Source organism: Leptonotus elevatus, chromosome 18 (assembly GCF_054856555.1).
Source record: "Leptonotus elevatus isolate MCC_2025b chromosome 18, RoL_Lele_1.0, whole genome shotgun sequence".
NCBI classification, from domain to species: Eukaryota; Metazoa; Chordata; class Actinopteri; order Syngnathiformes; family Syngnathidae; genus Leptonotus; species Leptonotus elevatus.
Window position 1 is genome coordinate 16,763,072 of NC_141256.1, and position 27,955 is coordinate 16,791,026.

General features: G+C 42.4%; 2 protein-coding genes across 4 annotated transcripts in view; both read right to left on the reverse strand.

Moving 5' to 3' along the window:
- pinx1 (PIN2 (TERF1) interacting telomerase inhibitor 1) overlaps nt 1–18,524 on the reverse strand; it is a 30,804-nt gene extending 12,280 nt beyond the window's left edge. Inside the window, exons 1-7 of the mRNA XM_086061193.1 lie at nt 18,276–18,524; nt 15,040–15,138; nt 8,034–8,143; nt 7,716–7,808; nt 7,435–7,513; nt 7,062–7,151; nt 2,377–2,459 (exon numbers count right to left, since the gene is read on the reverse strand). Coding sequence (XP_085917319.1) covers nt 2,377–2,459; nt 7,062–7,151; nt 7,435–7,513; nt 7,716–7,808; nt 8,034–8,143; nt 15,040–15,058 — 474 coding nt within the window. The 5' untranslated portion in view covers nt 15,059–15,138; nt 18,276–18,524. The remainder of the gene's footprint in view (nt 1–2,376; nt 2,460–7,061; nt 7,152–7,434; nt 7,514–7,715; nt 7,809–8,033; nt 8,144–15,039; nt 15,139–18,275) is intronic.
- Nucleotides 18,525–18,663: 139 nt separating this feature from the next.
- tdh (L-threonine dehydrogenase) lies at nt 18,664–27,126 on the reverse strand. Of its 3 annotated transcripts, none has more exons than XM_086061190.1 (9): nt 26,961–27,126; nt 25,288–25,486; nt 24,876–24,918; nt 24,734–24,804; nt 23,732–23,881; nt 23,465–23,637; nt 23,211–23,301; nt 20,168–20,437; nt 18,664–19,531 (listed from the first exon to the last, which is right to left on the reverse strand). In XM_086061190.1, the coding sequence occupies exons 2-9, from the start codon at nt 25,475–25,477 to the stop codon at nt 19,392–19,394; spliced, it is 1,128 nt and encodes a 375-aa protein (XP_085917316.1). In that variant the 5' UTR covers nt 25,478–25,486; nt 26,961–27,126; the 3' UTR covers nt 18,664–19,391. The 3 variants fall into 3 exon arrangements, with proteins under 3 accessions (XP_085917316.1, XP_085917317.1, XP_085917318.1); XM_086061191.1 differs by lacking the exon at nt 26,961–27,126 and adding an exon at nt 26,158–26,851; XM_086061192.1 differs by lacking the exon at nt 26,961–27,126 and having other exon boundaries at nt 25,288–25,504.
- Between the last annotated feature and the right edge of the window lie 829 nt (nt 27,127–27,955).

A 27,955-nucleotide genomic window follows, 5' to 3' on the forward strand; every position in this document is an offset into this window, starting at 1 on the left:
TCAGGGGAGCGTTGCGAGCAGCGATAAGAGTGGAGCAGGAAGCACATGACTGCAGAGGAAGGAAAAGCGCCCAGCGGTGGGCGAGCGAGTGGACAGGAGGCCGGAGCGAGGCGGGACAGCAGTGGGCGGCCGGGTGGAACCCCCGAGAAGCCGACCCAGATCGGGTCGCGTCTCCCGGCCTCGCCGTGTCTGAATGCAGATGCGCGATAACGCTCGCCGACGGCGATAGCAAAAGTATTTTCAATGTTGTGAATATACGCGAGCGGGTCGCGCATCACCCGGGTAGGATCACATTCTGCCAGGTCCGGCGCGAGGCCTCGCGGGACGCCATTGTAATTGTGTTGAATTTTTTATTTTTTTTCAATACGGTCAATGGCGTCCCCCCGCTGGCTGAAAAATAACAAGCCATAAGCAAGCGATTAGGGAGCGAGCGCCGTTGTGCGTTTGCTGGCGTTTCCAATGCTAATCAGCCGGGGAGCAGCGGCCATTGTGATGCGCCCGCTCGACACCTGCGAGGGTTTTGTTTGGGGCTTTTTTTTCTCTCCTGCAAAACCGCATTTTGGGATTTTCCCATGCCAGTGTCTTCAAGACAAATGTTGCAGATAACAAAGGCAGACAGAAAAAAAAAAAAAAAGTGCCATGGCTCCTGTGAATGCTTCGACAACCCAGGAAGCAAAAATCTTCCTGCAGTGGCTTTTATGCAGCGAAGTATCACCACCTATTTGATTTTTTTATTTTTAGTCTTGATGAATCATCATGAAAGTTTGTGCAAGGGTGGAGCATGTTCAAGGACGACTGCACTCACATTTTGGCCGGTCTCGGTTAAAGTTCGGCACCCGTTTGTTAACTAAGGTTTTTTTTCTCCTGCATTTTTACTTTATTATCAAAACACATGACAACGACTTATCTGAAAATTGAAATTATTAAGGTATGAATCTTTCTATCAACTTAAGCCATATAGAGGACGTTAGTGCATGTCAATAAATTATTAGAATATCATTGGAAATGTCATTTGAGTAATTCAAGTCCAAAAAGTGAAATGATGGATTTTATAGATTCATGAAAACACTGCGTGAAACATTTTATTTTATAGAGGATTTCCTTTTCAAATAATTTGGCTGATTAAAACTAAAATCTAACAAAAAAACAACAACAAATTCACCACCTCAAATAATTACAAGACATCAAAAAAATTTAAATTAAATGTAAATGTGATATGAGGGTGGAATGGGCCTTTTGTTTATTTCATCTGCATGACATGACTTCCATTTTTTCAATTCATTAAAATCATTAAATACACTTTTCAACCATATTTATAGTGTCCAAAAAATTCTTTGGGTCACCTTGACAGAAATCTGTACTCTCAAGTCTTAAATAGCAAATCTCATCATTTTTAAGATGTTAACACTGAATTTAAAGACGTGTATCACAAACCAGGATTGATGATGTTTACTTTGAGCCAAAATGTTCAATAATCTGTTTCAAATTAAAATAAACTTATTTTTTTGTATTTGGTTTACTGCAGTGTACGTTCATCTTTCTTAAACTCACTGATTCATATAGAAAAAAACGTGTGAATTATTTTTTGATTATTGCGCAAGAAGAGCCAAGCGGTTTCAGAATGGTCGTACAAACTTTAAAAAAACTGCCAAGAGCAGATTTAGAAACTGTTTTGCAAGCATTTTTTTTCCCCCATCAGACTTTAATAACGCCGCACCTGAGGAGAGGCCTCGGAAACACGAGTGTGACGGCGGAGGCTGGCTGGGCGGGCGGTTTTGTTGGCGGTTCAGAGTGCAAATCCTTTAAGTGGATTTTGGGCCACCCATCAGCGGGACCCGCTGCTGGCCACGTTAAAAGCCGCACGCTGTGATGAGGCTAATCCCGGGCCGCGGGCCGCCTCGTGACGGGAAACACTTGCGCAGCAAACTCGCAGGCGGCGTCAGCGCCACTGGTCGGCGCCGGTAATAAGTACCACCGCCGACACTGCACTTCAGCTCGACCAAATGAGGAATATGTCCGCTTTTCATGTCGAGTTGCGCCTTGACTTAAGAGTGCATCAACTTATCGGTTCAACGAGCTGCAGTTTATAGATTGCAAGGTTAGGAACTGATGAATATCAATATGCAACATTTTGATTCTAAATATTTCTCTATGACCATTTCTGCAACATTCCGAGTAAATCGCAATGTCCCAACGCTGGCTAGCAATTTTTCTAACAGGCACCTGGATGTGGTCCTTGAGGTCACGAATATGGGGTCGGCTCTATATTGGGAGTCGTATTTGTACGGCCTTCATCTTAAAATGCCAAAATGTCGGCAGGCCTTCGTTTTTTGAATCGAAGCAAGCAAAAGAATGAAAAGTACATTTGTGTCAAACCTGCTCTGGGTCTGTGGCAGACTTGGCTCTCTTTCCAAAGATACAATTGAGATCCGTTGCACTTCGGGAGGACAGGTCCTTCCCTGGAAAAACACAAGACATTTCGTTGTAAACATTACATAAAGAAAATCAAAACAACTGATGTGACTCTTCTTCTCGAGTCTTAAGCCTGCCATGAACTTTCAACTTTGCAAGGTCTGACAAACAAAAGGACCGATTTTTTTTTTTTTTACTTCCCAAACTGAGAGTAATAAATATTTATGTGCATAATAAACACATCTCCGCAGAACAAAGCTAACGACATCAATTTGTGGGCGGAGCTGAAATGATGCGCCCCCTGTGGCTATTAAGCGCCACAACGCATCCCATTTACGAGCATGTGAAGTGCGGAAGGACGTCGTCAAGCGTCTGTCGCCAACGTGGAATTATAAAAATGCAGACATCTTAAGTGTGTGTGTGTGTGTGTGTGTGTGTGTACACATGGGGGGGGGGGGTGTAGTCATCCCAAGCTTGGAGAAAGGGGAGCTTTGCTTCTGTTCTCCGGGGATAAAACGGCAAAGATAAATAAACTTGGGGCCGGCCCCGCCTCCAGACTGCCGGCACTCTTTGGGGCCCCGGCCTCAAAGGCTCCTGGAGCGCGCACGCTCGTCCGTCTCGGGCTCCGGGTCCTGTTCGTACAGCTGTATCCTCTTCCTTCAGCGCGCCTCTGATAACATTTGGTTATTTATTGCTGCAGCAGCTCGATCTCCCCGCACACCCTTTTTGCAAGTCGGCGTGCAACATGCGAGGGTCTGAGAAGCTAAACCAAGAAAGAGAGTTAAAAAAAAAATAATTGGGTGGGAGGGAGGAGGAGGGGGGGGGGGCGTGCTGGTGAAAACGGGTCCAGCGTGACCTGTCGGGAGATGCAGGAGAGGAAGAGGCTGTCAAAAAATGGCCGGCTGGCAGGTGAAAGTGCAAATAATGTCGTGATAAAAAGCCCGCTTTTCCTTTTGCCGTTTCAAAAGGTGAGCCAGAGTCCGAGCCAGCGTGTTTTTCCAATACGTTTTCTTGCCGGGGCTCCGGATAAGTCGTCCGAGAAGACCCCAAGGATCACCGTCGCTCTTTCTTACTTACAAGAGTTTTTTTTTTTTTTTTTATGAAATAAAAAGGTGTGATTACGCAATCGTGCAGCGGCGAGGAAGAATACAAGGAAGCCCACCACACGCAGCGACCTGCAGCCGTGACAGCTGATGGATGGCGCTAGCAATTAAAAGTGGGTTAGCGCTTCATGCTATTGCTGGGGGGCCTGCCACTAAGCAGCACAGATTTGAGTCTCACACACACACACACACACACACACAGAAAAAGCAGAGCAAACAAACGCCATCAATCCTCGCAGAAAGAAAGCGCCAGGCAGCGGCAACAGGAAGTCGATAAAAAAAAAAAGAATAAAAAAAGTTCAAGTGGGAGGGAGCCGCCGAGACAAATGGAAGCTTGGCTGATAACAATTAATTCACAGATTATATGTGAAGTAAATGCTAAGAGATCTTATCATTAGCGTAGCAAATTCACCTCCGACCCGCAATAGGTGAAAATTCTCAGCAGCGACAGACTTGAGATGTTTACCAACAAGGACGGAAAATACATTCGGTGCAGTTGTGTTTTGTGATTGCATTTTTTTGTTTTGCAGGTCAAGTGGAAATGAAATTATCACAGTTTTTATACAGTAGAAAACTTCTTTACGGAAAACGTTAAAGAATGTCGATGTTGGGGGGGGGGGGGGGGGGCGGCGGCAACAACGGATTAATTTAATTTCCATTTATTTTCAATTGGGAAAGACGACTGGTAAACCAAACAAGTTTATCTTGGTCTCCTCAGACCACAGTAAGTGGTTCCAGTTTGCTTGTCTTCATTAAACAACAAGTTTGTGTTTCTATTTTTTTGCAATTTTCTTGTGAGGAATTCCAGAAATGATGACATCATTGCCACACGGCTGCATTGTATTATTTCGCAAGCGCTGAACTTTGCATTTCGGCGGAGAACAACGGAGATCGTCCATCCCAATTGTTAAGCCGTCATCCATCTATTTCCTGTTGCACTTGACCTCATTAAGTTCACCGGTTAGCGAGAAGCTAATTGAGAAAAAAAAAATTGGGGAACACAATCTTGGGTGACATATAGATCAGTCAAACGCACATTTGGGCAATTTCAAGTCTTCAACTGAATGAATTTTTGAAGCGTTTTTGAAGCGACAAAACTGACGGCTACAGTTCTAAAAACTTGTATGAAGGTATTTTTGTTTGATGAATTCTCGGCCCTCGGCATTGAACATAAACGTGTAAATGGGTCAATTTTGGGCTAAATCTCGCCGAGGAGCGGACGACAAGCAAAACATGACCGCTTTGGCAGAGGTGACGATGACTTCAGCGCTCGGCTTGTGCAGAGCGCCGCTTAGAAGGCCCGGCGAGCCTTGACTGGCCCGACCTCCCGTAACGAGCTTAGCAAGTGTAAATCTGTTAGCGCGCATGAACTTGGCAACGGCTCCGGGGGTGGGCGGAGCGGCGACCGTTCAAGGAAGGCACGCAAGCGGGCACGCAAGCGGGTTTTGGAGCCAGTGATGCAACTTTCGGATTCCCGTACGCCTTCCGGGGTCAACAAAAGAAAAAATAATTAGCACGTGAGGCGGTAATTGGTTTCGTGCCGGGCAAGGCAACCCTGCGCAAGATTCTACACAAAAGCCGCCTGTCAAGTCAACTGACGCAAAGACGGGAATGAAAAAAAAACCAACAACACGACATTCCTACGTTTGCCATGAAGTTCAAAGAGTTCAAACCCGAAGAGCGAGCGCCTCTCGGTTTGCCCGACAAGCGATGGCTTTGCAGAACAGGCACCGCAACATCACGTGTCCGACGCCGCTCGCAAAAAAAACTGGAATCTTGTGAACGCACGCAAGCTCCATTTCCCATGATGAGCCTTCCGTTCGTTCCCACCACGGAAGACAAAACTCTTTTGACAGATGCCGTCAAGTCAGGTGCTTCCCTTTTTCTCTTGATGGTCCCGAACAGCTGCCGACGAGGGTCTCTCGTCCAATGGACCGCTTGGAAAAGTCTCAGGGGGGCATCACACTGATGACAGGTTGGGGGGGTACGAGTACATCCCGGGGCAAAGACAATGAAACAAATCAACACAGCGTGGACGTTCACATCCATCACGGTTCAAAACTCACGAGGAGGCTATTGTTAAGAGCCGCTCGTCACGCGGGGCTATTTTCAGGGGAGGTGAAGATGGCGGCGCGCTAATGTGGTTCCCAATTTCATCCAGAAAATATATCATCAATCGAATTCCCGCGCGGAGCCGACCCGAGCGCAGGTAGCCGACATCCAGCGGACACGATACGCTTTTTAATCAGGTGGGGTCATCTGCGGCGTCCTCGCAAATGGACACGCCAGATGCCCCCAAACAGGAAGCAGGAAGCGGCTTGCCCAATGACGTGGAGATGTCCCACATCCAGATGTTTACCGGCTACCGCAAAAATCAGCGCTGATGAATGAACGACTTTAACAAATGTCAAATGGGTCGCAGGATTGCAAAAGAAATTAAAAAAAAACAGCAGGGCGGGCTTGCCCTGTATACCGAGTTGGCCATTTTTTCAAAAGAGGTCGTTCCTCTTAAAGCGCCCTCAATGCATCTTGAGAAGTCGTGACGACAGATGGTCACGAGAAAAGCAAAACATCCCATGATGCATTGCATTGCAATTTAGTACAATCAAAAGCAACCAGTGACAACACTGAAATTAAGTGTTTTCATTTGTAAATGTCGATTCCATAGCCGCATCTTTGTAAATAAATGACTATTTTTTATTTTGTTTTTGTTGGTTTCGAGTTTGAGGTGAGCATCCTGTAATGGATTCTGGGACTGGCCTTTGATATTCCACGAAGGCTAAATGTCTTTTGCATCATTAATGCGAAGCACTTTCTGACATTTTTCCCCCTTTGAATCTCAGTCAGCCCTTCATCTCGCAACTATGTGCAAACGCTAAGTGGCCTGCCGATGAAATATGACCTGCCGCTTACTCATTTTGCTCTCCACTCATCCCTAACGTCGAGTTCCTCCTTGTGCCTATCACTGTGTCGGCCTTGCCTGGCAAAACTTCCTGACATGTAAGAGGAAAGAAGGTTTAAAAAAATAATAATTAATAAATAAATAAAATAACCTCCCCTGGCAGTGACCGGGGGCCAAGTGACCTCGCACGGGCCGACGGAGTCCTGATGAGTGTCTGAGCCGTGAGCCAAGAGGGGGGGGGGCTGGTGGCTGGTGGGGGGGGGGGGGGGGCGTCTGAGCGCATTGGCATCAAAGTTTAACATTGAGATTTGAGAATAAAGAAAATGAGGACGCAATCAGTGTGATGTGAAGCCAAAAAGATTTTTGGGGCCATGGTGGGATTCTTGAGAAAACGTTTTTAGTATTTTTAATGATCTATATATTTCAACTGTTGAGAATGAGAGGGAGATGATCACCTATCTCGGTTATACTCTAAAGTGGATTTTAATATTATCAAACGTGATTTTAAAGTGTGTTTTAATAGGTTTAAAACATTTGGGAGAGATGTATTTTATCTATGGGGGAAAATCATATGGACTTTTGGATGAAATAAAGATGTAAAAATCATAATCAGCAGGTCAAAACTGCAATAAAAGTACACGCACCTTTCGCAAATTTCATGTAATGGACTCGCTTTTTGGACGTCTTGGATTTCTCTTCCAGGCTGAAGCCTTTCTGCTCCTCTGGCTGACTTTCTGCAGGGCATACATAGGGGGGGGGAAATCCAAATTAAAATGAATAGTGCTTACTGCTGTTTAACAAGCACTTCATTCCCCACGTCTTGTATGTTGTACTGCAGCACCCTCTAGTGTTCCAAAATGGTAAAAGCTAAATTTAAGAGAATGTAAAGAGGTCAACTTTACTGTTTATTATTATTTATTTTTTTATCATTATTATTATTATTTCATCACTGGAGTGCTAATGTATCTGAAGCTTGCTCACTTAAATTTTGGCAAAGAAAAAAAAGCCTTTCATTACCAGTGTTGTTTTGGCCGTGGCAGTTGTTAAGCTGAGCAAGGAGGTCGTTGAAATCATCCTGGTGTGCGATCCAGTTGTCCTGGGAACACAAGTGCAGGCCATTCAATCAAGACAGCAAATTTAAAGTGGAGAGTGCAGTTTGGATTGGTTCACAACACACACACTTGCACGTTACAACACAACGTGTGCTCATTAGGCAGGATTCGTTTTCATGAAGGAAACACAAACAAACTTCTGTTGTTTTCTCCTGACAGTGTTGGTTCCGTGCAAAACGAGCTCACCTCATGGCTGGTGTTGACTCCGAGGCCGTAGTTGTTGTTTTTCACTTTGACTTTGACATGGTCAGTGGCGCCTTGCTCACTTCTGCCTAAGCCCTACACATGCAGAAGGGAGTTCAGACAATTGTATTTATTTTGTAAAATTACATTTGTATTTAATTCTGTCATTATTTGTCCATTAGTGCGCTACAGAAGCCATGATTGTTATAATAAGTTTTTTTTTTACAGTACAGTACACTTATTGTAATGCCCATCCATGTGGTAAAAGAGAGTCAGAGTGTGTGCCACTGTAAGAGCCAGTAGGGTCGTTGGGACACGTACCTTGCCCTTGGACCAGCCCATGCGCTCCAGCATCTTCTGTCCAAACTTGGACTCGTCATTGCTCCAGGCAGAGTTCCGCGGGTCCACTGACCACTTTGATTTTCTGCGGGCTGAAAACAGGGCAGCACATACTGAAGTGAGAAAAAAAAACATTCTAATTTCGGCAAGTCAATGCAAGTTATCGCTTGGAAACAACAATGTTTCAAATGTTTTGCTTTGTGTCTTGGAAAGTTTCTTCCGCCGTTGTTATCAAAACATATATTGCATTTTATTGAAGTGAAAACGCTTATTTTTAAATGTGTATGTCTACTTGCTTTTGCCTCCTCTGTACGTCCTCTTGAAAATCAACCGCTAATAATGCAGAGTCGAGTCACAAATGAGCAATACCACGCGATAATAATAATAACTAGAAAAATTCCCGCGGAAATTTTGAATGGGCCTGCTAACTCGCGTGGAAACACGCAATAAAAATAACATTTAAACCATTGAAATCGCTCAAGAAATGTGCAAGTTAACCATGATCTACTAAAAGTATTACTGCCCCTTTAAGAAACATGCACATTCACGCACACACATTTAATTTTAACTAACATTTCAATGAGCTGAACAGTTTAAAATTTCAACCATTGAAATCGCTCAAGAAATGTAAAAGTTAACCATAATCAACAGTATGTTACTGCCCCTTTAAGAAACATGCACATTCACGCACACACATTTGATTTTAAGTAACATTTCAATGAGCTGAACAGTTTAAAATTCAAACCATTGAAATCGGTCAAGAAATGTGGAATCTACCATAATTAACAGTATCTCACTGCCCCTTTACAAAACATGCACATTCACGCACACACATTTGATTTTAAGTTGTGAGGAGACGTCACGCACCAACACTCCATTGATTTGTATAGGATTACGCTCACCTCAAACAAAAGCCTCTCGCGACTTAACGGTTGAAGATGCAGATTCCAGAAATGGCTCGTTAGAACGGCAAGGGTTTGGGGAACGCGAGCATGTTCTCAGTTTTTTAATCGGATGAAAAATGACCAAATGAGAGCAGGTTGAAAACTTATGATTGATCGAAAATGAAGAGGGAAAAAGGGCGAAAATTACATTGAAAAGAGATCAAAAATGTGCGACTTCTCCTCGCTTAAAGTGAAAATAAAGGTACTAAATGAAACCTTAGCCAAATAAAACTTAGTTCTTCAGAAAGCAGAGGCTTGTGGCTACAAAATGTGCCAATTTGATGTCTAGTGAGCAAAGATTGTGGCCATGGTGACGAGTTGAAGTGAAACTTTTGGAAATAGATTTTTTGGTTCCCGTCACTGAAGCCTTAATTGGGTATCAGAGTGGCGATTACACTCACTGTCTTTGAACCCGCACAGGGGGAAGAGCTTTCATTCCTTAATTTTTTTTTTGACACTGAGTTAAAGATGACAAAAATTCCAACAAAATGAGCTAATTTTCATATCAATCGGTTAACGTATGCGCGCGCAGCGTCTCTTTGAAAAAGGTGCTTGATGTGTGATTTTGTCTTTCCTTTTCCCATTCATTCCTATGGGACTTTTATTTGGGAGTTTTTTGGGAATAGCGTCGCCATGGTAACTGGGAATTCTTATAAAAATAATAGCGCAGCGAGTCAGAGCGAGCCGCATCGTTTGATACCTCATTTGTCCCGGTGCGATCTACGGTTCGGGCCGCATTTTAGCGGAAAAGTCGTGGAATAATAAAAAATAACTAGAAAAATTCCCGCGGAAATTTTGAATGGGCCTGCTAACTCTTTTCAATGAGCTGAACAGTTTAAAATTTCAACCATTGAAATCGGTCAAGAAATGTGGAAGTTAACCATAATCAAGATCAAATAAAGTATCTTACTGTCCCTTTAAGAAATATGCACATTCACGCACACACATTTGATTTTAACCAACATTTCAATGAGCTGAACAGTTTAAAATTTAAACCATTGAAATCGGTCAAGAAATGTGCAAGTTAACCAAAATCAACAGTATGTTACTGCCCCTTTAAGAAACATGCACATTCACGCACACACATTTGATTTTAAGTAACATTTCAATGAGCTGAACAGTTTAAAATTTCAACCATTGAAATCGCTCAAGAAATGTAAAAGTTAACCATAATCAAGATCAAATAAAGTATCTTACTGTCCCTTTAAGAAATATGCACATTCACGCACACACATTTGATTTTAAGTAACATTTCAATGAGCTGAACAGTTTAAAATTCAAACCATTGAAATCGGTCAAGAAATGTGGAATCTACCATAATTAACAGCATCTCACTGCCCCTTTACAAAACATGCACATTCACGCACACACATTTGATTTTAAGTTGTGAGGAGACGTCACGCACCAACACTCCATTGATTTGTATAGGATTACGCTCACCTCAAACAAAAGCCTCTCGCGACTTAACGGTTGAAGATGCAGATTCCAGAAATGGCTCGTTAGAACGGCAAGGGTTTGGGGAACGCGAGCATGTTCTCAGTTTTTTAATCGGATGAAAAATGACCAAATGAGAGCAGGTTGAAAACTTATGATTGATCGAAAATGAAGAGGCAAAAACGGCGAAAATTACATTGAAAAGAGATCAAAAATGTGCGACTTCTCCTCGCTTAAAGTGAAAATAAAGGTACTAAATGACACCTTAGCCAAATAAAACTTAGTTCTTCAGAAAGCAGAGGCTTGTGGCTACAAAATGTGCGAATTTGATGTCTAGTGAGCAAAGATTGTGGCCATGGTGACGAGTTGAAGTGAAACTTTTGGAAATATATTTTTTGGTTCCCGTCACTGAAGCCTTAATTGGGTATCAGAGTGGCGATTACACTCACTGTCTTTGAACCCGCACAGGGGGAAGAGCTTTCATTCCTTAATTTTTTTTTTGACACTGAGTTAAAGATGACAAAAATTCCAACAAAATGAGCTAATTTTCATATCAATCGGTTAACGTATGCGCGCGCAGCGTCTCTTTGAAAAAGGTGCTTGATGTGTGATTTTGTCTTTCCTTTTCCCATTCATTCCTATGGGACTTTTATTTGGGAGTTTTTTGGGAATAGCGTCGCCATGGTAACTGGGAATTCTTATAAAAATAATAGCGCACCGAGTCAGATCGAGCCGCATCGTTTGATACCTCATTTGTCCCGGTGCGATCTACGGTACGGGCCGCATTTTAGCAGAAAAAAACGCGGAAGATTAAAAAATAAGAAAAATAACTAGAAAAATTCCCGCGGAAATTTTGAATGGGCCTGCTAACTCTTGCAACTCTTTTCAACGAGCAGTTTAAAATTTCAACCGTTGAAATCGCTCAAGAAATGTGGAAGTTATAATCAACTAAAAGTATTACTGCCCCTTTAAGAAACATGCACATTCACGCACATACATTTGATTTTAACTAACATTTCAATGAGCTGAACAGTTTAAAATTTCAACTATTGAAATCGCTCAAGAAATGTAAAAGTTAACCATAATCAAGATCAAATAAAGTATCTTACTGTCCCTTTAAGAAATATGCACATTCACGCACACACATTTGATTTTAACCAACATTTCAATGAGCTGAACAGTTTAAAATTTAAACCATTGAAATCGCTCAAGAAATGTAAAAGTTAACCATAATCAAGATCAAATAAAGTATCTTACTGTCCCTTTAAGAAACATGCACATTCACGCACACACATTTGATTTTAAGTAACATTTCAATGAGCTGAACAGTTTAAAATTCAAACCATTGAAATCGGTCAAGAAATGTGGAATCTACCATAATTAACAGTATCTCACTGCCCCTTTACAAAACATGCACATTCACGCACACACATTTGATTTTAAGTTGTGAGGAGACGTCACGCACCAACACTCCATTGATTTGTATAGGATTACGCTCACCTCAAACAAAAGCCTCTCGCGACTTAACAGTTGAAGATGCAGATTCCAGAAATGGCTCGTTAGAACGGCAAGGGTTTGGGGAACGCGAGCATGTTCTCAGATTTTTAATCGGATGAAAAATGACCAAATGAGAGCAGGTTGAAAACTTATGATTGATCGAAAATGAAGAGGGAAAAAACGGCGAAATTAACATGGAGGAGATAGGCGCCAAAGTCCGACTTCTCCTCGCTTAAAGTGAAAATAAAGGTACTAAATGACACCTTAGCCAAATAAAACTTAGTTTTTCAGAAAGCAGAGGCTTGTGGCTACAAAATGTGCGAATTTGATGTCTAGTGAGCAAAGATTGTGGCCATGGTGACGAGTTGAAGTGAAACTTTTGGAAATAGATTTTTTGGTTCCCGTCACTGAAGCCTTAATTAGTCACACTCTAAATAGGCGACTTTCCCCCTTTGCTCACTGTCTTTGAACCCTCACAGGGGGGAGAGCTTTCATTCCTTAATTTTTTTTTTGACACTGAGCTAAAGATGACAAAAATTCCAACAAAATGAGCTAAAATTCATATCGGTCGATCAACGTATGCGCGCGCAGCGTGTCTTTGAAAAAGGTGCTTGATTGGAGTTGATCTCTTTCGGATTCCCATTCATTCCTATGGGACTTTATTTGGGAGTTTTTTGGGAATAGCGTCGCCATGGTAACTGGGAATTCTTAGAAAAATAATGCCGCACCGAGTCAGATCGAGCCGCATCGTTTGATACCTCATTCGTGCCGGTGCGATCTACGGTACGGGCCGCATTTTTGCGGAAAAATCGTGGAAGATGATATAATAATAAACGCAACAATAAACCCTTTTTTCTAGGATAGTAATATGTGCCTGCTTGCTGCGCAAGCAGCAGCTTCGCTGCTGCTTGCTCCGCTTAGCAGGCCCATAATAAACCCATTTTCTAGGATAGTAATATGTGCCTGCTTGCTCCGCAAGCAGCAGCTTCGCTGCTGCTTGCTCCGCTTAGCAGGCCCATAACTAGAAAAATTCCCGCGGAAATTTTGAATGGGCCTGCTAACTATTGCAACTCTTTTCAATGAGCAGTTTAAAATTTCAACCGTTGAAATCGCTCAAGAAATGTGGAAGTTATAATCAACTAAAAGTATTACTGCCCCTTTAAGAAACATGCACATTCACGCACATACATTTGATTTTAACTAACATTTCAATGAGCTGAACAGTTTAAAATTTCAACCATTGAAATCGCTCAAGAAATGTGCAAGTTAACCATAATCAAGATCAAATAAAGTATCTTACTGCCCCTTTAAGAAACATGCACATTCACGCACACACATTTGATTTTAAGTAACATTTCAATGAGCTGAACAGTTTAAAATTCAAACCATTGAAATCGGTCAAGAAATGTGGAATCTACCATAATTAACAGTATCTCACTGCCCCTTTATAAAACATGCACATTCACGCACACACATTTGATTTTAAGTAACATTTCAATGAGCTGAACAGTTTAAAATTCAAACCATTGAAATCGGTCAAGAAATGTGGAATCTACCATAATTAACAGTATCTCACTGCCCCTTTATAAAACATGCACATTCACGCACACACATTTGATTTTAAGTAACATTTCAATGAGCTGAACAGTTTAAAATTCAAACCATTGAAATCGGTCAAGAAATGTGGAATCTACCATAATTAACAGTATCTCACTGCCCCTTTATAAAACATGCACATTCACGCACACACATTTGATTTTAAGTTGTGAGGAGACGTCACGCACCAACACTCCATTGATTTGTATAGGATTACGCTCACCTCAAACAAAAGCCTCTCGCGACTTAACGGTTGAAGATGCAGATTCCAGACATGGCTCGTTAGAACGGCAAGGGTTTGGGGAACGCGAGCATGTTCTCAGTTTTTTAATCGGATGAAAAATGACCAAATGAGAGCAGGTTGAAAACTTATGATTGATCGAAAATGAAGAGGCAAAAACGGCGAAAATTACATTGAAAAGAGATCAAAAATGTGCGACTTCTCCTCGCTTAAAGTGAAAATAAAGGTACTAAATGACACCGTAGCCAAATAAAACTTAGTTCTTCAGAAAGCAGAGGCTTGTGGCTACAAAATGTGCGAATTTGATGTCTAGTGAGCAAAGATTGTGGCCATGGTGACGAGTTGAAGTGAAACTTTTGGAAATATATTTTTTGGTTCCCACCACTCAGACCTTAATTAGTCACGCTCTAACTGATGCAAGAAAGGCGACTTTTACCCCTTTGCTCACTGTCTTTGAACCCGCACAGGGGGGAGAGCTTTCATTCCTTAAATTTTTTTTTGACACTGAGCTAAAGATGACAAAAATTCCAACAAAATGAGCTATTTTTCATATCGGTCGGTTAATGTATGCGCGCGCAGCGTGTCTTTGAAAAAGGTGCTTGATTGGAGTTGATCTCTTTCGGATTCCCATTCATTCCTATGGGACTTTATTTGGGAGTTTTTTGGGAATAGCGTCGCCATGGTAACTGGGAATTCTTATAAAAATAATAGCGCACCGAGTCAGATCGAGCCGCATCGTTTGATACCTCATTTGTCCCGGTGCGATCTACGGTACGGGCCGCATTTTAGCAGAAAAAAACGCGGAAGATTAAAAAATAAGAAAAATAATAAACCCATTTTCTAGGATAGTAATATGTGCCTGCTTGCTCCGCAAGCAGCAGCTTCGCTGCTGCTTGCTCCGCTTAGCAGGCCCATAATAATATACACTTTTCCTGGGTGGATAGTAATATGTGCCTGCTTGCTCCGCAAGCAGCAGCTTCGCTGCTGCTTGCTCCGCTTAGCAGGCCCATAATAATAATAATAATAATAATAATAATGTGTTATGTAACAATCTTTACGAGAACCGACCTCACGTGCCCATTCTGACGGAGGATGCTAAAGCTAATGTCAGTTTGAGGAACATTTTAGGGCTATTTCGACAGACAAGACACTATTGTTAGATTCATCTCAGGTTAAACCACGGGACACGCGGACAGACACGCTGTTAATAGCAAGAACATTTTCCAACTGTGTGAGTATGCCAAATAGTGTATTATTTAAAAAAAAAAATCCTTACGTTCGGCGAGCATGGACATCCTGGAGGTCCTGACGCGGCTTCAGTCGTGGGAGTCTCACAAGGTGCCTGACGAGAATAACACGGCGCCCTGCTGGTTGCCTGTTTGAAATCACATTTGGATCGGATCGTATTTCGTATAAAGTGTATGGTCGTTTTAAATATTTATTCATATCATTTGCCGTTTTTTTTTTTTTTTAAGTACAGTAACTTAATTCTTTTATTGAATCCACCAACAGAGGACGCTGCAACCCATGAAAAAGAGAACCGTATGTCAGCATCAGCATCATTAAAGTTCAATGAACCCCAACACCTTTGTTTCTCTTTTTTTAAATCACATGTGCAACTTCTAACATGAATCAAGGCTGCCCGCTGACAAGATACACTATTTTTTTTAACTTTTAAATATAGCAAGAGTTTTCCACTTGACACACACAGTGACAGTTTACAAGCAACACTTGAACGTGGCAACTTGTTCTCACCCCACTATTAAAAAAAAAGAAGAAAAAAAAGTGAACTCCCTTGGCGTAAAAGTGGACCAGCTGGATTTTTGGGCAATATTCCTGTCCCTTTCTTTATGCAACTGACTATTTGCAAGGCGACTTGATGGCAGTAATGACTATGAATACGATTTCAAAGTAAGCTTCAAAAGGCCAGTCAGTCTGTGGGAGCTCAGTTTAGTCAGACATATAATTTGGTTTTGTTTTGAAGGCTAGACAGTCAAAATTAATGTCTTGGTGTGGATGAAAACAAATTTCGCCCTGGAGTTGCTCGTGTTGTGAAAGGAAAAAAAGTTGTGTAGCGTCAAGAAGCAGGCTGACCTGAAAGAAGCCTATTGTTATGACTATTGTGATAAAGACAACATGGCAATGGAGTAAAACTACTCGCATGCACTTTTGCACTTATTCGGTGCGCCTGAAAACAAACCAGGTCTTGACCCACTTTGGACAGCTTTTTTTGAGTCCCTGCACTGTTCCCGTGTCAGAAACTGTTGCCATGGCAGTCCAGACTGGATTATGTGAGCGACAATCTGACACCAGATCTGCTTAATAACGGTCTGGTGATGACATTAAAGGCACATTGTGTAACTAGCAAACACCGTTTGAGCATTTTCCTCCCTATATCCTAATTGATATCCATTTTAGGCTCATGTACTCGTAAGACAATTCAGCACATTAGATCGACTATGTCTCACTAGCCATGTTTTTTTTTTCTACTAGTACCCAATTAAACCTCACTAGTAAACTCCTTTCATGATCAGCAATCTTGCTCCACGTTTGTTGCAACCTTCAGCAGGGCAGGAAAGCGGCTGAACTTCATTCCAAGATAGTCAGAGGTGGCGACCAATCCTAAAGGCTATAAAAGTGACCAGTCCAGGTCCTGACGCAAAGATGGATTTTTGGTAGAAAATCTCAACCAAAATTGCACCAAAAAAAAAAAAAAAAAGTTGAAAGAAAATTTTAGATATTAAAAGCATTTTTTATTAAAAAAAAGTTTTTTTATTATCATTCATTAGCATAAGATAGCAATGTTAGTAAACTTACCTTCCAAATTGCTGAGACACGATGAGACGTAAAATGTCACAAAATATCAACAGATAAAACTGAAAAGAATAAAACACTTTTCAACTCATCATTAATATGTGTAGTTTTTATCTTGGTCATCTAAAAACATTTATTTTGAAACATTTATACGCCCTTACTGGTTAGCAGACACTGACCGCTGGAGAACTTAAAAGAGAATGTTTATTAAAAAAATAATAATAATTCTAGTTCATTCAAAATCATTTTGATGAAAACTCCTTGTGCAAGATGAAACTAATTGAAATGAATCCTACAATCCAGAGTTGTCATGGTGGGTTATCTTCAACATGCAGACGCCTTGGGGGGTTGGCGGTGGTGTGGGCCTCCGTTGCCACGGCAACAGGTCCACGGCACACTATGTTATAGAGCTCTTGGCCCACCGCGCCCCCCCGCGTCTCGTCCTTCACCCCCCCCCCCCCCCCCGCCTGCTCTCATGTAAGCCTCGGCACACAGTGGGAATCTTCTTACAGCCCCCCTCACACAAAGCGAGCGCTCCTCCCATTGGCTGACAGGTGACAAGCCTGCGGGTTACATAAGAGGCTTGAAAGGGAAGGACTCCCCCCCCCCCAACAGGCTGACCCCCCTCGGGGTGGCCTTTGTTGCCGTTTGAGAACCGAGCCCGCCACAACCGCCGCAAACACAACACGCGCCTTTGCGTCTTTTCTTGGAAAAAGCTTCGAGACTCATCCGAGTTTGAGGAGATGCAAATGTGGAGTCTGTTGGAAATCACAATGCACTTTTTTTTTTATTGTATGTGCAGTAAACATCATTTATCCACAATAGAGATGCAACATGAAAAGTATTTATAAACACAATTTGAAACTCTTCTTTAGTGACTGTTTTCACCCAGAAATGGGAGAATACAATATCGTATAACATCACTTTTTTATTTTTTTTTCCTCTTTGGGTTCATAGAGTTGCTTGGTCAAAACAACTCCCGCCACCCGACATGCGGAGACTTGACACCAAGAAACCGAGCCACGTCGAGCGACTTCACTTGCTGCATGTCATTCATCAGCTATGCTTTGATGGTTTTTTTTTTTTTTCTTCTCGTCACGCTGATGCTTCAGTTTTTGCTCCAACTTCCCTCATGCTACGTGGTGCGCGCGCGCGCGACTCCATCTATGCTAACAAAGTCTTCGTCACAACCGACAGCCAGTGGGAAAGAACAGAGCAAGACAGTAGGGCTCGTTCCTGCCGCTCTCTGATATCGCTTTATCATTTGAGGTCTGTGTTCGCAAGAGGCAGATGATAAGCGCCCGTTCACGTTCATGCGAGAAATTGGAGAAATTGACACGACGCTTCCGAGCAGCAGCCATCTTGAGAAAATACCGTTTTGAATGTTTTCGATTTTGAACGTGTTCTTTTCCATCAGTTTCAGTTGACTTTTTCCTTCTTCTCAAATGTTATCTGTGTTTGTTTTTTTTCAACAAGTCTCTTGTTGTTAGTTGAACTCGCTCCACTTTTCTCGTGTTCTCATGCAGAGTTGAACGAGTTTTTTGAAGCGCGCTGAGGACATTCAAGTGTCACTCGTCTAACAGCATTACTACACATGGAATTCATTTCACCCGCGTTTCCCCCCCCCCCCATCTGTGGTGTGTCGCTTCACATGTGTACGTACGTACGCACACAAGAAAGCCTCCCCGGATTACATACCATACGGCGGGTCGGCTGCCAAGCGCCACAAGATCAAAATCGAGCCACAAGATCAAAATCGAGCCACATGCTGAACTTTGTCAAACACAAGTGATGGGAAAAATGCTTGAGACACGCATTCGCACGCGAAACAAAACACAACCTTGCTAACTGAACTGGTGGCGCTTGCTAAAAGGCACGGAAATGTCAGGAATGTTCGCAGTTCAACTAGTGCACATTCAAGACCGAGAAAGGCTCATGATGTGCAGACTGTATTGCGCAACATCCATTCGACAGAGTACTTGAAGTGCAAGTTAGCAATTTGTCTTTTTTTCTCATAACAATTATTGTTACAGATCTGTTTCCAGTCTTTTCCCTGTATGAGAAACATTCAAAATAGGCCCCAAAATGCTGGAAAAAAAAGTGGTTTATTTTCAACACAAATGGTGGAACAGCAGGAAAAAAAAGACAGGATTTTTGTCACCTGAAAATATGAAAATAACCCAACACCATTAGAGTTCACGTGCGTATTTTGCCACATCATCCCACAGACAACAAAATAAAAAAAGTAAAGAAGCGCTTCCACTGGACACCAATAGAAAGAATAAATTATCTTGTGGAATAAACAGAAGAATTCTCCCCAAAAATGTCTCATCGCGCCTCCTTGCACACGATTCCTCAGTGCATCAAAGGAAACATCTTTTTTTTTGACGTTGCTAAATCCAAAACAATCATTCAGTTACTCCAGTTTGGACATTTTGCAACGTTTTGCAAAAGCGACGCCTGTCAGGCCAAACATGAGAAATGTGTCTTTATTCCCATGTAACTTTGCAACTGTGAACGTTGCCACGATTTCGCAACCCTAGTTAGGCAATCCTTGGTGATGCAGCAAAAAAAAAAAACTGGTTTGCTTTCCCGGCTCGTCCCACGAACGCTCCCCCCACACGCCCGTGTGACCCGAGCAAAATTCTGTGGGGGGCTCGTGGAGCCGGGACAGCCCTCAAAAGAGAGAGAGAGAGAGAGAGAGAGAACGACTATGTACACAGGCCACCTAAACTCCAATACCTCTTTGGTCATTCTATACATTATGTACAAAAAAGCTGCGTTAGCTTAGCTGAGGCGTCCCCGGGGGCGGAGCTAGTTGGCGCGGGCCATGCGCGTCTCGCCGCTGAGGAGGTTCAGCATGGTCTGCACCAGCTCGGGAAGGTCGTAGTCGTGCTTCCAGGCCCAGTCGCGCTTGGCGTTGGAGTCGTCAAAGTCCATCGGCCAGGAGTCGGCTGCGGGGGCGGGAACCAGAAGCGGGTTAGGGCGCATTTTAGCTAACAATCAGCCTTGGCGTTTTCTGTGGTTAGCAGATGTGCGTTGCAGTCGGCTGCTTTTTGCTTTCAAGTCTCAGTTCAGGCATTCCTGGGTGGAGTTTGCCGTTTCGTCAATGGAGGGCGGTTAAGTTGCAATAGTTGGTCGCCATTGCACATTATACCGACGTATTACGTTTCATATCCAATTCAAATTGGTTCACTGCCAGCACATGTAAAAACGAAATAATGGACCTGTGACTTCTGCAGCCGTCAATGGCAGTGAATGAAAGCCTTGGCGGAGGTCTTTGCTTTCTTGGGTGCCACTTTGGCAGCCAACAAGAACACACGAAATTTTCAGTGCCGAGCCCAAGAAAACACTGACATATTTTTATTTATTTATTTTAAATACGAGACTCTATTCACGAACCTAAATAATCCTGAAATTGCTTTATTTAATTTTTAATACGAGACTTTTTTTCACTAACCTAAATAATTCTAATAATTGCTCCATGAAAGTGCATTCTCATCATTTCGCATCATTTTTTACTGAGCTGAACTGCTTCCAGTCTGACCCGCCACAATAAAAACTCATATTGCAACAAGAGTCCGACTTACCGATGGCCTGCCGGACCGGGTCCACGTCGTACGAGACGTCCAGCTCGGGCACGTGCTTGCGCAGCTCCCGGACCAGCTCGTCGGGCGTGAAGCTCATGGCGTTGATGTTGTACGTGCGCATGCTGAGCGTGTCGGCGGGCGCCTCCAGCACCTCCAGCGTGGCGCGCAGGCAGTCGTCGATGTACATCATGGGCAGACGCGTGTCGGGCCGCAGGAAGCACGAGAACTTGCCCGTCTTGATGGCGTCGTGGAAGATCTGGACGGCGTAATCTGCAGGGGGCGGCACAAAAAGGCGTATTGATTCGGGGGTGTGGTTCATTTAAAGTACCTTTAGCTCCGCTCATTTTTTTTAACACGCAATTATTGACTTACAAGAAAGAGTAAGAAAACTTGGAGAAAAATATTTTATTCGGGGTGTGGTTCATTTAAAGCTCCTTTAGCTCCGCTCATTTTTTTTAACACGCAATTATTGACTTACAAGAGTAAGAAAACTTGGGAGAAAAACATTTTATTCGGGGTGTGGTTCATTTAAAGCTCCTTTAGCTGCGCTCATTTTTTTTAACACACAATTATTGACTTACAAGAGTAAGAAAACTTGGGAGAAAAATATTTTATTCGGGGTGTGGTTCATTTAAAGCTCCTTTAGCTCCGCTCATTTTTTTTAACACGCAATTATTGACTTACAAGAGTAAGAAAACTTGGGAGAAAAATATTTTATTCGGGGTGTGGTTCATTTAAAGCTCCTTTAGCTCCGCTCATTTTTTTTAACACGCAATTATTGACTTACAAGAGTAAGAAAACTTGGAGAAAAATATTTTATTCGGGGTGTGGTTCATTTAAAGCTCCTTTAGCTCCGCTCATTTTTTTTAACACGCAATTATTGACTTACAAGAGTAAGAAAACTTGGAGAAAAATATTTTATTCGGGGTGTGGTTCATTTAAAGCTCCTTTAGCTCCGCTCGTTTTTTTTAACACGCAATTATTGACTTACAAGAGTAAGAAAACTTGGAGAAAAATATTTTATTCGGGGTGTGGTTCATTTAAAGCTCCTTTAGCTCCGCTCATTTTTTTTAACACGCAATTATTGACTTACAAGAGTAAGAAAACTTGGAGAAAAATATTTTATCCGAGGTGTGGTTCATTTAAAGCTCCTTGAGCTCCGCTCATTTTTTTTTAACACGCAATTATTGACTTACAAGAGTAAGAAAACTTGGAGAAAAATATTTTATACGGGGTGTGGTTCATTTAAAACTTGGAGAAAAATATTTTATTCGGGGTGTGGTTCATTTAAAGCTCCTTTAGCTCCGCTCATTTTTTTTAACACGCAATTATTGACTTACAAGAAAGAGTAAGAAAACTTGGAGAAAAATATTTTATTCGGGGTGTGGTTCATTTAAAGCTCCTTTAGCTCCGCTCATTTTTTTTTAACACGCAATTATTGACTTACAAGAGTAAGAAAACTTGGAGAAAAATATTTTATTTGGGGTGTGGTTCATTTAAAGCTCCTTTAGCTCCGCTCATTTTTTTTAACACGCAATTATTGACTTACAAGAGTAAGAAAACTTGGAGAAAAATATTTTATTCGGGGTGTGGTTCATTTAAAGCTCCTTTAGCTCCGCTCATTTTTTTTAACACGCAATTATTGACTTACAAGAGTAAGAAAACTTGAGAGAAAAATATTTTATTCGGGGTGTGGTTCATTTAAAGTTCCTTTAGCTCCGCTCATTTTTTTTTAACACGCAATTATTGACTTACAAGAGTAAGAAAACTTGGAGAAAAATATTTTATTCGGGGTGTGGTTCATTTAAAGCTCCTTTAGCTCCGCTCATTTTTTTTAACACGCAATTATTGACTTACAAGAAAGAGTAAGAAAACTTGGAGAAAAATATTTTATTCGGGGTGTGGTTCATTTAAAGCTCCTTTAGCTCCGCTCATTTTTTTTTAACACGCAATTATTGACTTACAAGAGTAAGAAAACTTGGAGAAAAATATTTTATTCGGGGTGTGGTTCATTTAAAGCTCCTTTAGCTCCGCTCATTTTTTTTAACACGCAATTATTGACTTACAAGAGTAAGAAAACTTGGAGAAAAATATTTTATTCGGGGTGTGGTTCATTTAAAGCTCCTTTAGCTCCGCTCATTTTTTTTAACACGCAATTATTGACTTACAAGAGTAAGAAAACTTGGAGAAAAATATTTTATTCGGGGTGTGGTTCATTTAAAGCTCCTTTAGCTCCGCTCATTTTTTTTAACACGCAATTATTGACTTACAAGAGTAAGAAAACTTGGAGAAAAATATTTTATTCGGGGTGTGGTTCATTTAAAGTTCCTTTAGCTCCGCTCGTTTTTTTTAACACGCAATTAGTGACTTACAAGAGTAAGAAAACTTGGAGAAAAATATTTTATTCGGGGTGTGGTTCATTTAAAGCTCCTTTAGCTCCGCTCATTTTTTTAAACACGCAATTATTGACTTACAAGAGTAAGAAAACTTGGAGAAAAATATTTTATTCGGGGTGTGGTTCATTTAAAGCTCCTTTAGCTCCGCTCGTTTTTTTAAACACGCAATTATTGACTTACAAGAGTAAGAAAACTTGGGAGAAAAACATTTTATTCGGGGTGTGGTTCATTTAAAGCTCCTTTAGCTCCGCTCATTTTTTTTTAACACGCAATTATTGACTTACAAGAGTAAGAAAACTTGGGGAAAAATATTTTATTCGGGGTGTGGTTCATTTAAAGCTCCTTTAGCTCCGCTCATTTTTTTTAAACACGCAATTATTGACTTACAAGAGTAAGAAAACTTGGAGAAAAATATTTTATTTTACATTTAGAACAGATATAAAATTTGCGATTAATTACGATTACAAATTGTAATCGTCTGACACTCCTAGTATTGATAGTTAGTGGAAAATAGTTGAATTGACTCAAGCGTGTGGCGAGCTTAAAAATAAATAGTTACATAAGAAGTGTATGACGGGGGGGGACTTGCTCTGAGAATAGACGGGCATGAAAAATTGATAGCTCGCATGTGACAAATAATCTCTCACCTGTCGTGCCGCCACCGGGCATGGAGTCAGCTGAAATGATTCCAGGGTAGCGGAGACAGCGGAAGTCCAAGCTGTAGCGGTGGTGGTAGTACTGGGGGGGGGGGGGGGGGGGGGGGGGGGGGTGTTACGCTGTGTTAACATGTCGTTGCGCAACATGGTAATAAAATGCTAATATTTCACAACTATGCTCACATAACTATAAAATAATCGCATTGACTATTTGGGAAAATGAAGAATTTCATTTGTTATCATACTTCGCCCATGAGCTCAGCGTGGACTTTGGAGACGCCGTAAATGGTGCGGGGCCTCTGCACGCACAGGTCAGGCGTGGGGTTGCGCGGGGACGTGGGTCCGAAGGCGCCGATGGTGCTGGGGACGAACAGACGCAGGCCGTGTTCGGCCGCGATGTCCAGGATGTTGTGAAGACCTGACGATGACGACGAGGACGAGGAACCGTTAACCAAAACCAAAACAAACAAAAAAAACTTTTCCCGCATGCAACCCGCGAGCGATGGTCGCACCGGTGATGTTGACGGAACGGGCCAAGGCCACGTTGGCCTCGCCGACGGCGCTGAGCAGGGCGCTGTAGTGGACCAGCCAAGTGATGCGGTTGTTCACCACGATCTCGCGCAGGTTCTTGTAGTCCAAAATGTCAGAGTAGATGAACGGGCCTGATGGCGGCAGAACAAAATTGTTTATCGTTGGATGCTTGACTCGAGCTTGCTTTTTGATTTGTCTTTGCAGACACAAACTGAAGCTTCAGCCGTCATTTTTTTCAATTGGCTAAGGTTTTTTTGGGGGTGGGGAGAAATTTTAATGATTTACTTAATAGCAAAAATCTGAACATTTGCGGGGGTCTCCTTTTGTTTTCACATCTGACGTCTTTAACTTCACACAACCACATTAGTAAAATTGCATTATGCTAGGAAAAAAATTATAAAATTATAAATACATTAACATAAAAATATTTCTAAATAGAAAAAAAAATCTATTTAATTTAATAATGTGCAAATATTCTGTTGTGCCAAGTAAGAAATTAAATGTTTACTTAAAACAACTCAAATTAGAAATGGTATAGTTAATAATTACTAAAACTACAAGATGAATCTAATTAAAGAAAAGCCATAATAAAAGGATTGGATCTGTGTTTAAAATATGCGCAAATCACATAAAACAAAACAAATTCATAAATGTTCCGTTTAAATCTTTTAAGCTTGATTGAAATCTCACAATTACAATTCAAGTTTTTTTCTCTCTCCCGAGCACTCCCAAAATCAAAATGTGTGGGCAAAACTGCAAAGTCACAGTTAGTTGCGCATTTCTGTACACAACCACTAATGACTTGCATTAACTTGAGCTGCCGCTTGTTGTTCTTATTAGTCACTGGACCTTGGTAACACATTAACCTGATCCATAAGCCAACCCGCTTGTGGTCTTTGGGACGCGTCGTCTCATCGACAAAAAAAGTGCACCTGCCGGAATCGATACGCAACAAAGTTGGGCAAGCGTGCGTACGTACGTACCGCTGTGGAAAACGTTGCTCGACGGCTTCCTGATATCGGACAGAATCACGTTGTTCTTTCCAAAGCGCTTCCTGGAGAGCAACGAGACATGTTGGCGAAACTAAGCAACGGCAAAATGAGCCCGTGGACGGCTTGTTCTTACCGTAAGACTTTAGCGAGCCCCACGCCGAGCTGCCCCAGGCCACCTGCAATGGACAGAAGCGTTGATTGTCACGCCGCGAGAGAGCAACCGTGGAAGACTCAAGCTCAGAGGGGGGGGGGGGGATGTGGGGGGGGGGGCGTCTTTTGTTTTGTTTCGAACTGGCACAATACTCTGGTCGAATTGTCAGCCGTCTCAAAACTATGCCCCCGCATCCCAGCAACCTCCTTGTGAAACAAAACGGGGGCTCCGCTGACCTAGTCTCGGGGAGAATACTCGATACGCTGTTACATCATTTGCCCGTGCGCTCTTTTCCAAGACAAAAACTTCAGCTTTTCGGATGCTCGCTCAGCTGACTTGACTCAAAACGGGTTTGACTCGGGGGGGGGGGGGGGGGGCAAATGGCAGCACTCACCCGTGATGAGCACCTTGGGGTGGTCCGTCTCGGAGAAGGACACCGAGTGGAAGCTGGCGTCGGACGTCACCTGGCGCGGCGAGAAGCTGATGCCGCGCACCGCCACCGCCAGGGGCGGGCAGTCGCACGCCGGGCCGCCCAGCATCGCCGCCCGCTTGGCTACCTTGCTGAGGGTTCTGATGACGGACATGCTTGATACCTGTCGGGGTGGATTCAGATTTCTTTTCAAGCTTGAAAATGCATTTGACTGCCACCTTCGGGTGCTTGTAGTCGGTGCAGCTTTTAGGTCAATAAAGCCCCCGTTGTGTCCATGTGTTTCCACACTGGATCTTTTCCGTCTCTCAAGTTATTTTTCCAGGAATGCAAATATTGAACATACTTGGGTACGGGGGGGAACAAACAACATGCATGCACACAAAACGGGCAAGTAGAGAAGACACACTTGGTATCTTAATTGACATGCACGAAATGGACTCTTTATAAAATGTATAATGTATTATCCTAAACACCACTTGATGATGTGTATTATGCTGTTCATTACACTGGTTTAGTGTTTATTTTTTTAAATTAAGGTTGCTCATAGCGCTTTTTTTAAACTCCTAATTATTATTTAATTTACACTAATCTAACTCAATCCAATGTATTTATCATTTACTACTTAGCGGGAGTTTTTTGTACATTTAAGATGATTTGATGCGATTTATGTTATTTTTATTCTTTAACAGGGATCATGATTTGATTGGTTGCCATTTTTGCCCATTGTTTTCGGGGAGAACGTTTAAGATTATTTGAACACGTATTTGCTCCTTTTCGCTCGTTTTTAAAGCTCGTCAACACCGTTTCTTCGGTAGTAAAAAAAAAAGTACTCACCGCGTGTAGTTTGCAGCTACCAAAAGAAGGAAAGAGGAAAAGCAACTTGGGGAGTTTTTATACGAAGGCTGCCCTGCCTTCAGCGGCGGCCAATCAGCAAGCGAGGACGCTTTTTGTAGCCGTTTCCAGGGAGGGAAAAAAAATATTACGCACGCTTTCGTTTTTGTGTCCTTGTAATGGTGCGACAAGCTTGTTTGTATGCCGCGTTTAAATAACAACGCCCCACGCCAATGACGCACGAGAAAGGCTTGACTCGGGTGCACCCGACGCCGCTTGTGGAGCACCTGTTAACGGACACCAGCACCAGCAGCACCACCCGGCCCCTCCACGCCATGTGCGCCGCATTGTTGTGCCAACATCTCGGCTTGTGTAACGCGCTCGAGTGTGGCTCCACCTCGCGGGATGTGGGAGAGACGTCACGTCTTCTCGACTAGCCGTTACTTTGGATTTTGGAACGTAATGGCAGAAATGTCGATGTTTATAAAAAAAAAAAAAAAAAAAAACGGAAGTGGAAAATGGTGGTAAAACGGCGGTTAGCCGCTTAGCTCGGACTTGTTCGGAGTGAGCGCAGCAAAACATACAATTAGTATTGGACTTTTAAAAACAACCAAGAACAAAACTATTACTATATGTTTAAATAAAAATGTTAAAATTGCATCTCCAGGACCAGGGCATGTTTAAAAAAAAAAATCAAGCTGCCTTACGAGTACGCGCGTTCTGATGCGGAAGTCGTTCTCATGTATTTTTTTTTCATTAAACAAAATAAAAGCCTTCCTCCTTGAATTTAAGTGTACTGTACTTACCACAACTAGCCGCAGTCCAACTGACCTTGACGTTCTTCTGAAATAGCTTCGTGGGTGGCGTGTTGTGACGTGAAGTGATGCTCGTGTGTTATCTGGAGCCAGTGTTGCATCAGCTGCTATATATCAGAGGCCGACTGCGTTGTGGGGGAATCCGGTCTGGTCGCTGATTGGTCGACGCCCGGAGGTGCGGCGAGGGCTTGGAGGGCAGGCCGCGCCCGTGTGACGTCACTGCAGACTGGCGTCCATTCCACTGTGTCAATGGAGGGCCGCGAGTGGGGCTCTTTTTTGCTTGTTTACCCACACAAGACCTGCGAGACTACTGCACGCGTCCACGTGGCTGCCACGGAGGCTTTCAATTGGGTTAATTTACATCTTGGGTTATTTTCTCTGCTGTCACACTATTTGCGTTGTCAAAAGAAGACTTCCCCCAAATATTTGACTTGCATTTGTAAATATTGACCTCATTTACTGCTCGTATTTTAAAGCTGAATTCCGCATCTCACCAGCCATTTTAGCTCACTATAAGCACCAAACCTACAAAAAGAGCAGACTTTCTTTTACCAGGAAAATAAAGTTTGTAGCTTTTTCTGTTCTTTAGTAATCAGCAGTAGAACATGGGTTGGATTAACAAACAACACCGGTTTCTGACCAAAAAGCGGTGAAAACTAAGCTTTTTGTGGAACCCCCCCCCCCCCCCCCCCCCCCAAAATAAAGCAGAACAGTAGCTTAGATGATAATATTCTTAGCTTTTGTGACACGGAAATGATAAAACAAAAATAAAACCGAGAAACAGCTTTTGATGGCAAATTGATTTAGATATACGAAGGTTTTGATTTGACAATCTTAACTACACACTATTCATAAACTTTGTTAAAACTCATGATTACCAACTCATTCCATTAATACCACAGATACAAATAGGTCTGTACGACAACCCTTTCCTTTGAGCTGCATGCCTATTACACGACTTGAACAAAAGACAAGAGACCAATCAG

What these genes read in the sequence shown, in the direction of transcription:
- tdh (XM_086061190.1), bottom strand. Translation starts at nt 25,477, where the DNA reads ATGTCCGTCATCAGAACCCTCAGCAAGGTAGCCAAGCGGGCGGCGATG. An exon ending in CCCCAAGGTGCTCATCACGG is followed by an intron (nt 24,919 to 25,287) that starts GTGAGTGCTGCC and finishes TGTCCATTGCAG; the next exon opens with GTGGCCTGGGGCAGCTCGGC. An exon ending in ACGCTGAGCTCATGGGCGAA is followed by an intron (nt 23,302 to 23,464) that starts GTATGATAACAA and finishes CCCCCCCCCCAG; the next exon opens with TACTACCACCACCGCTACAG.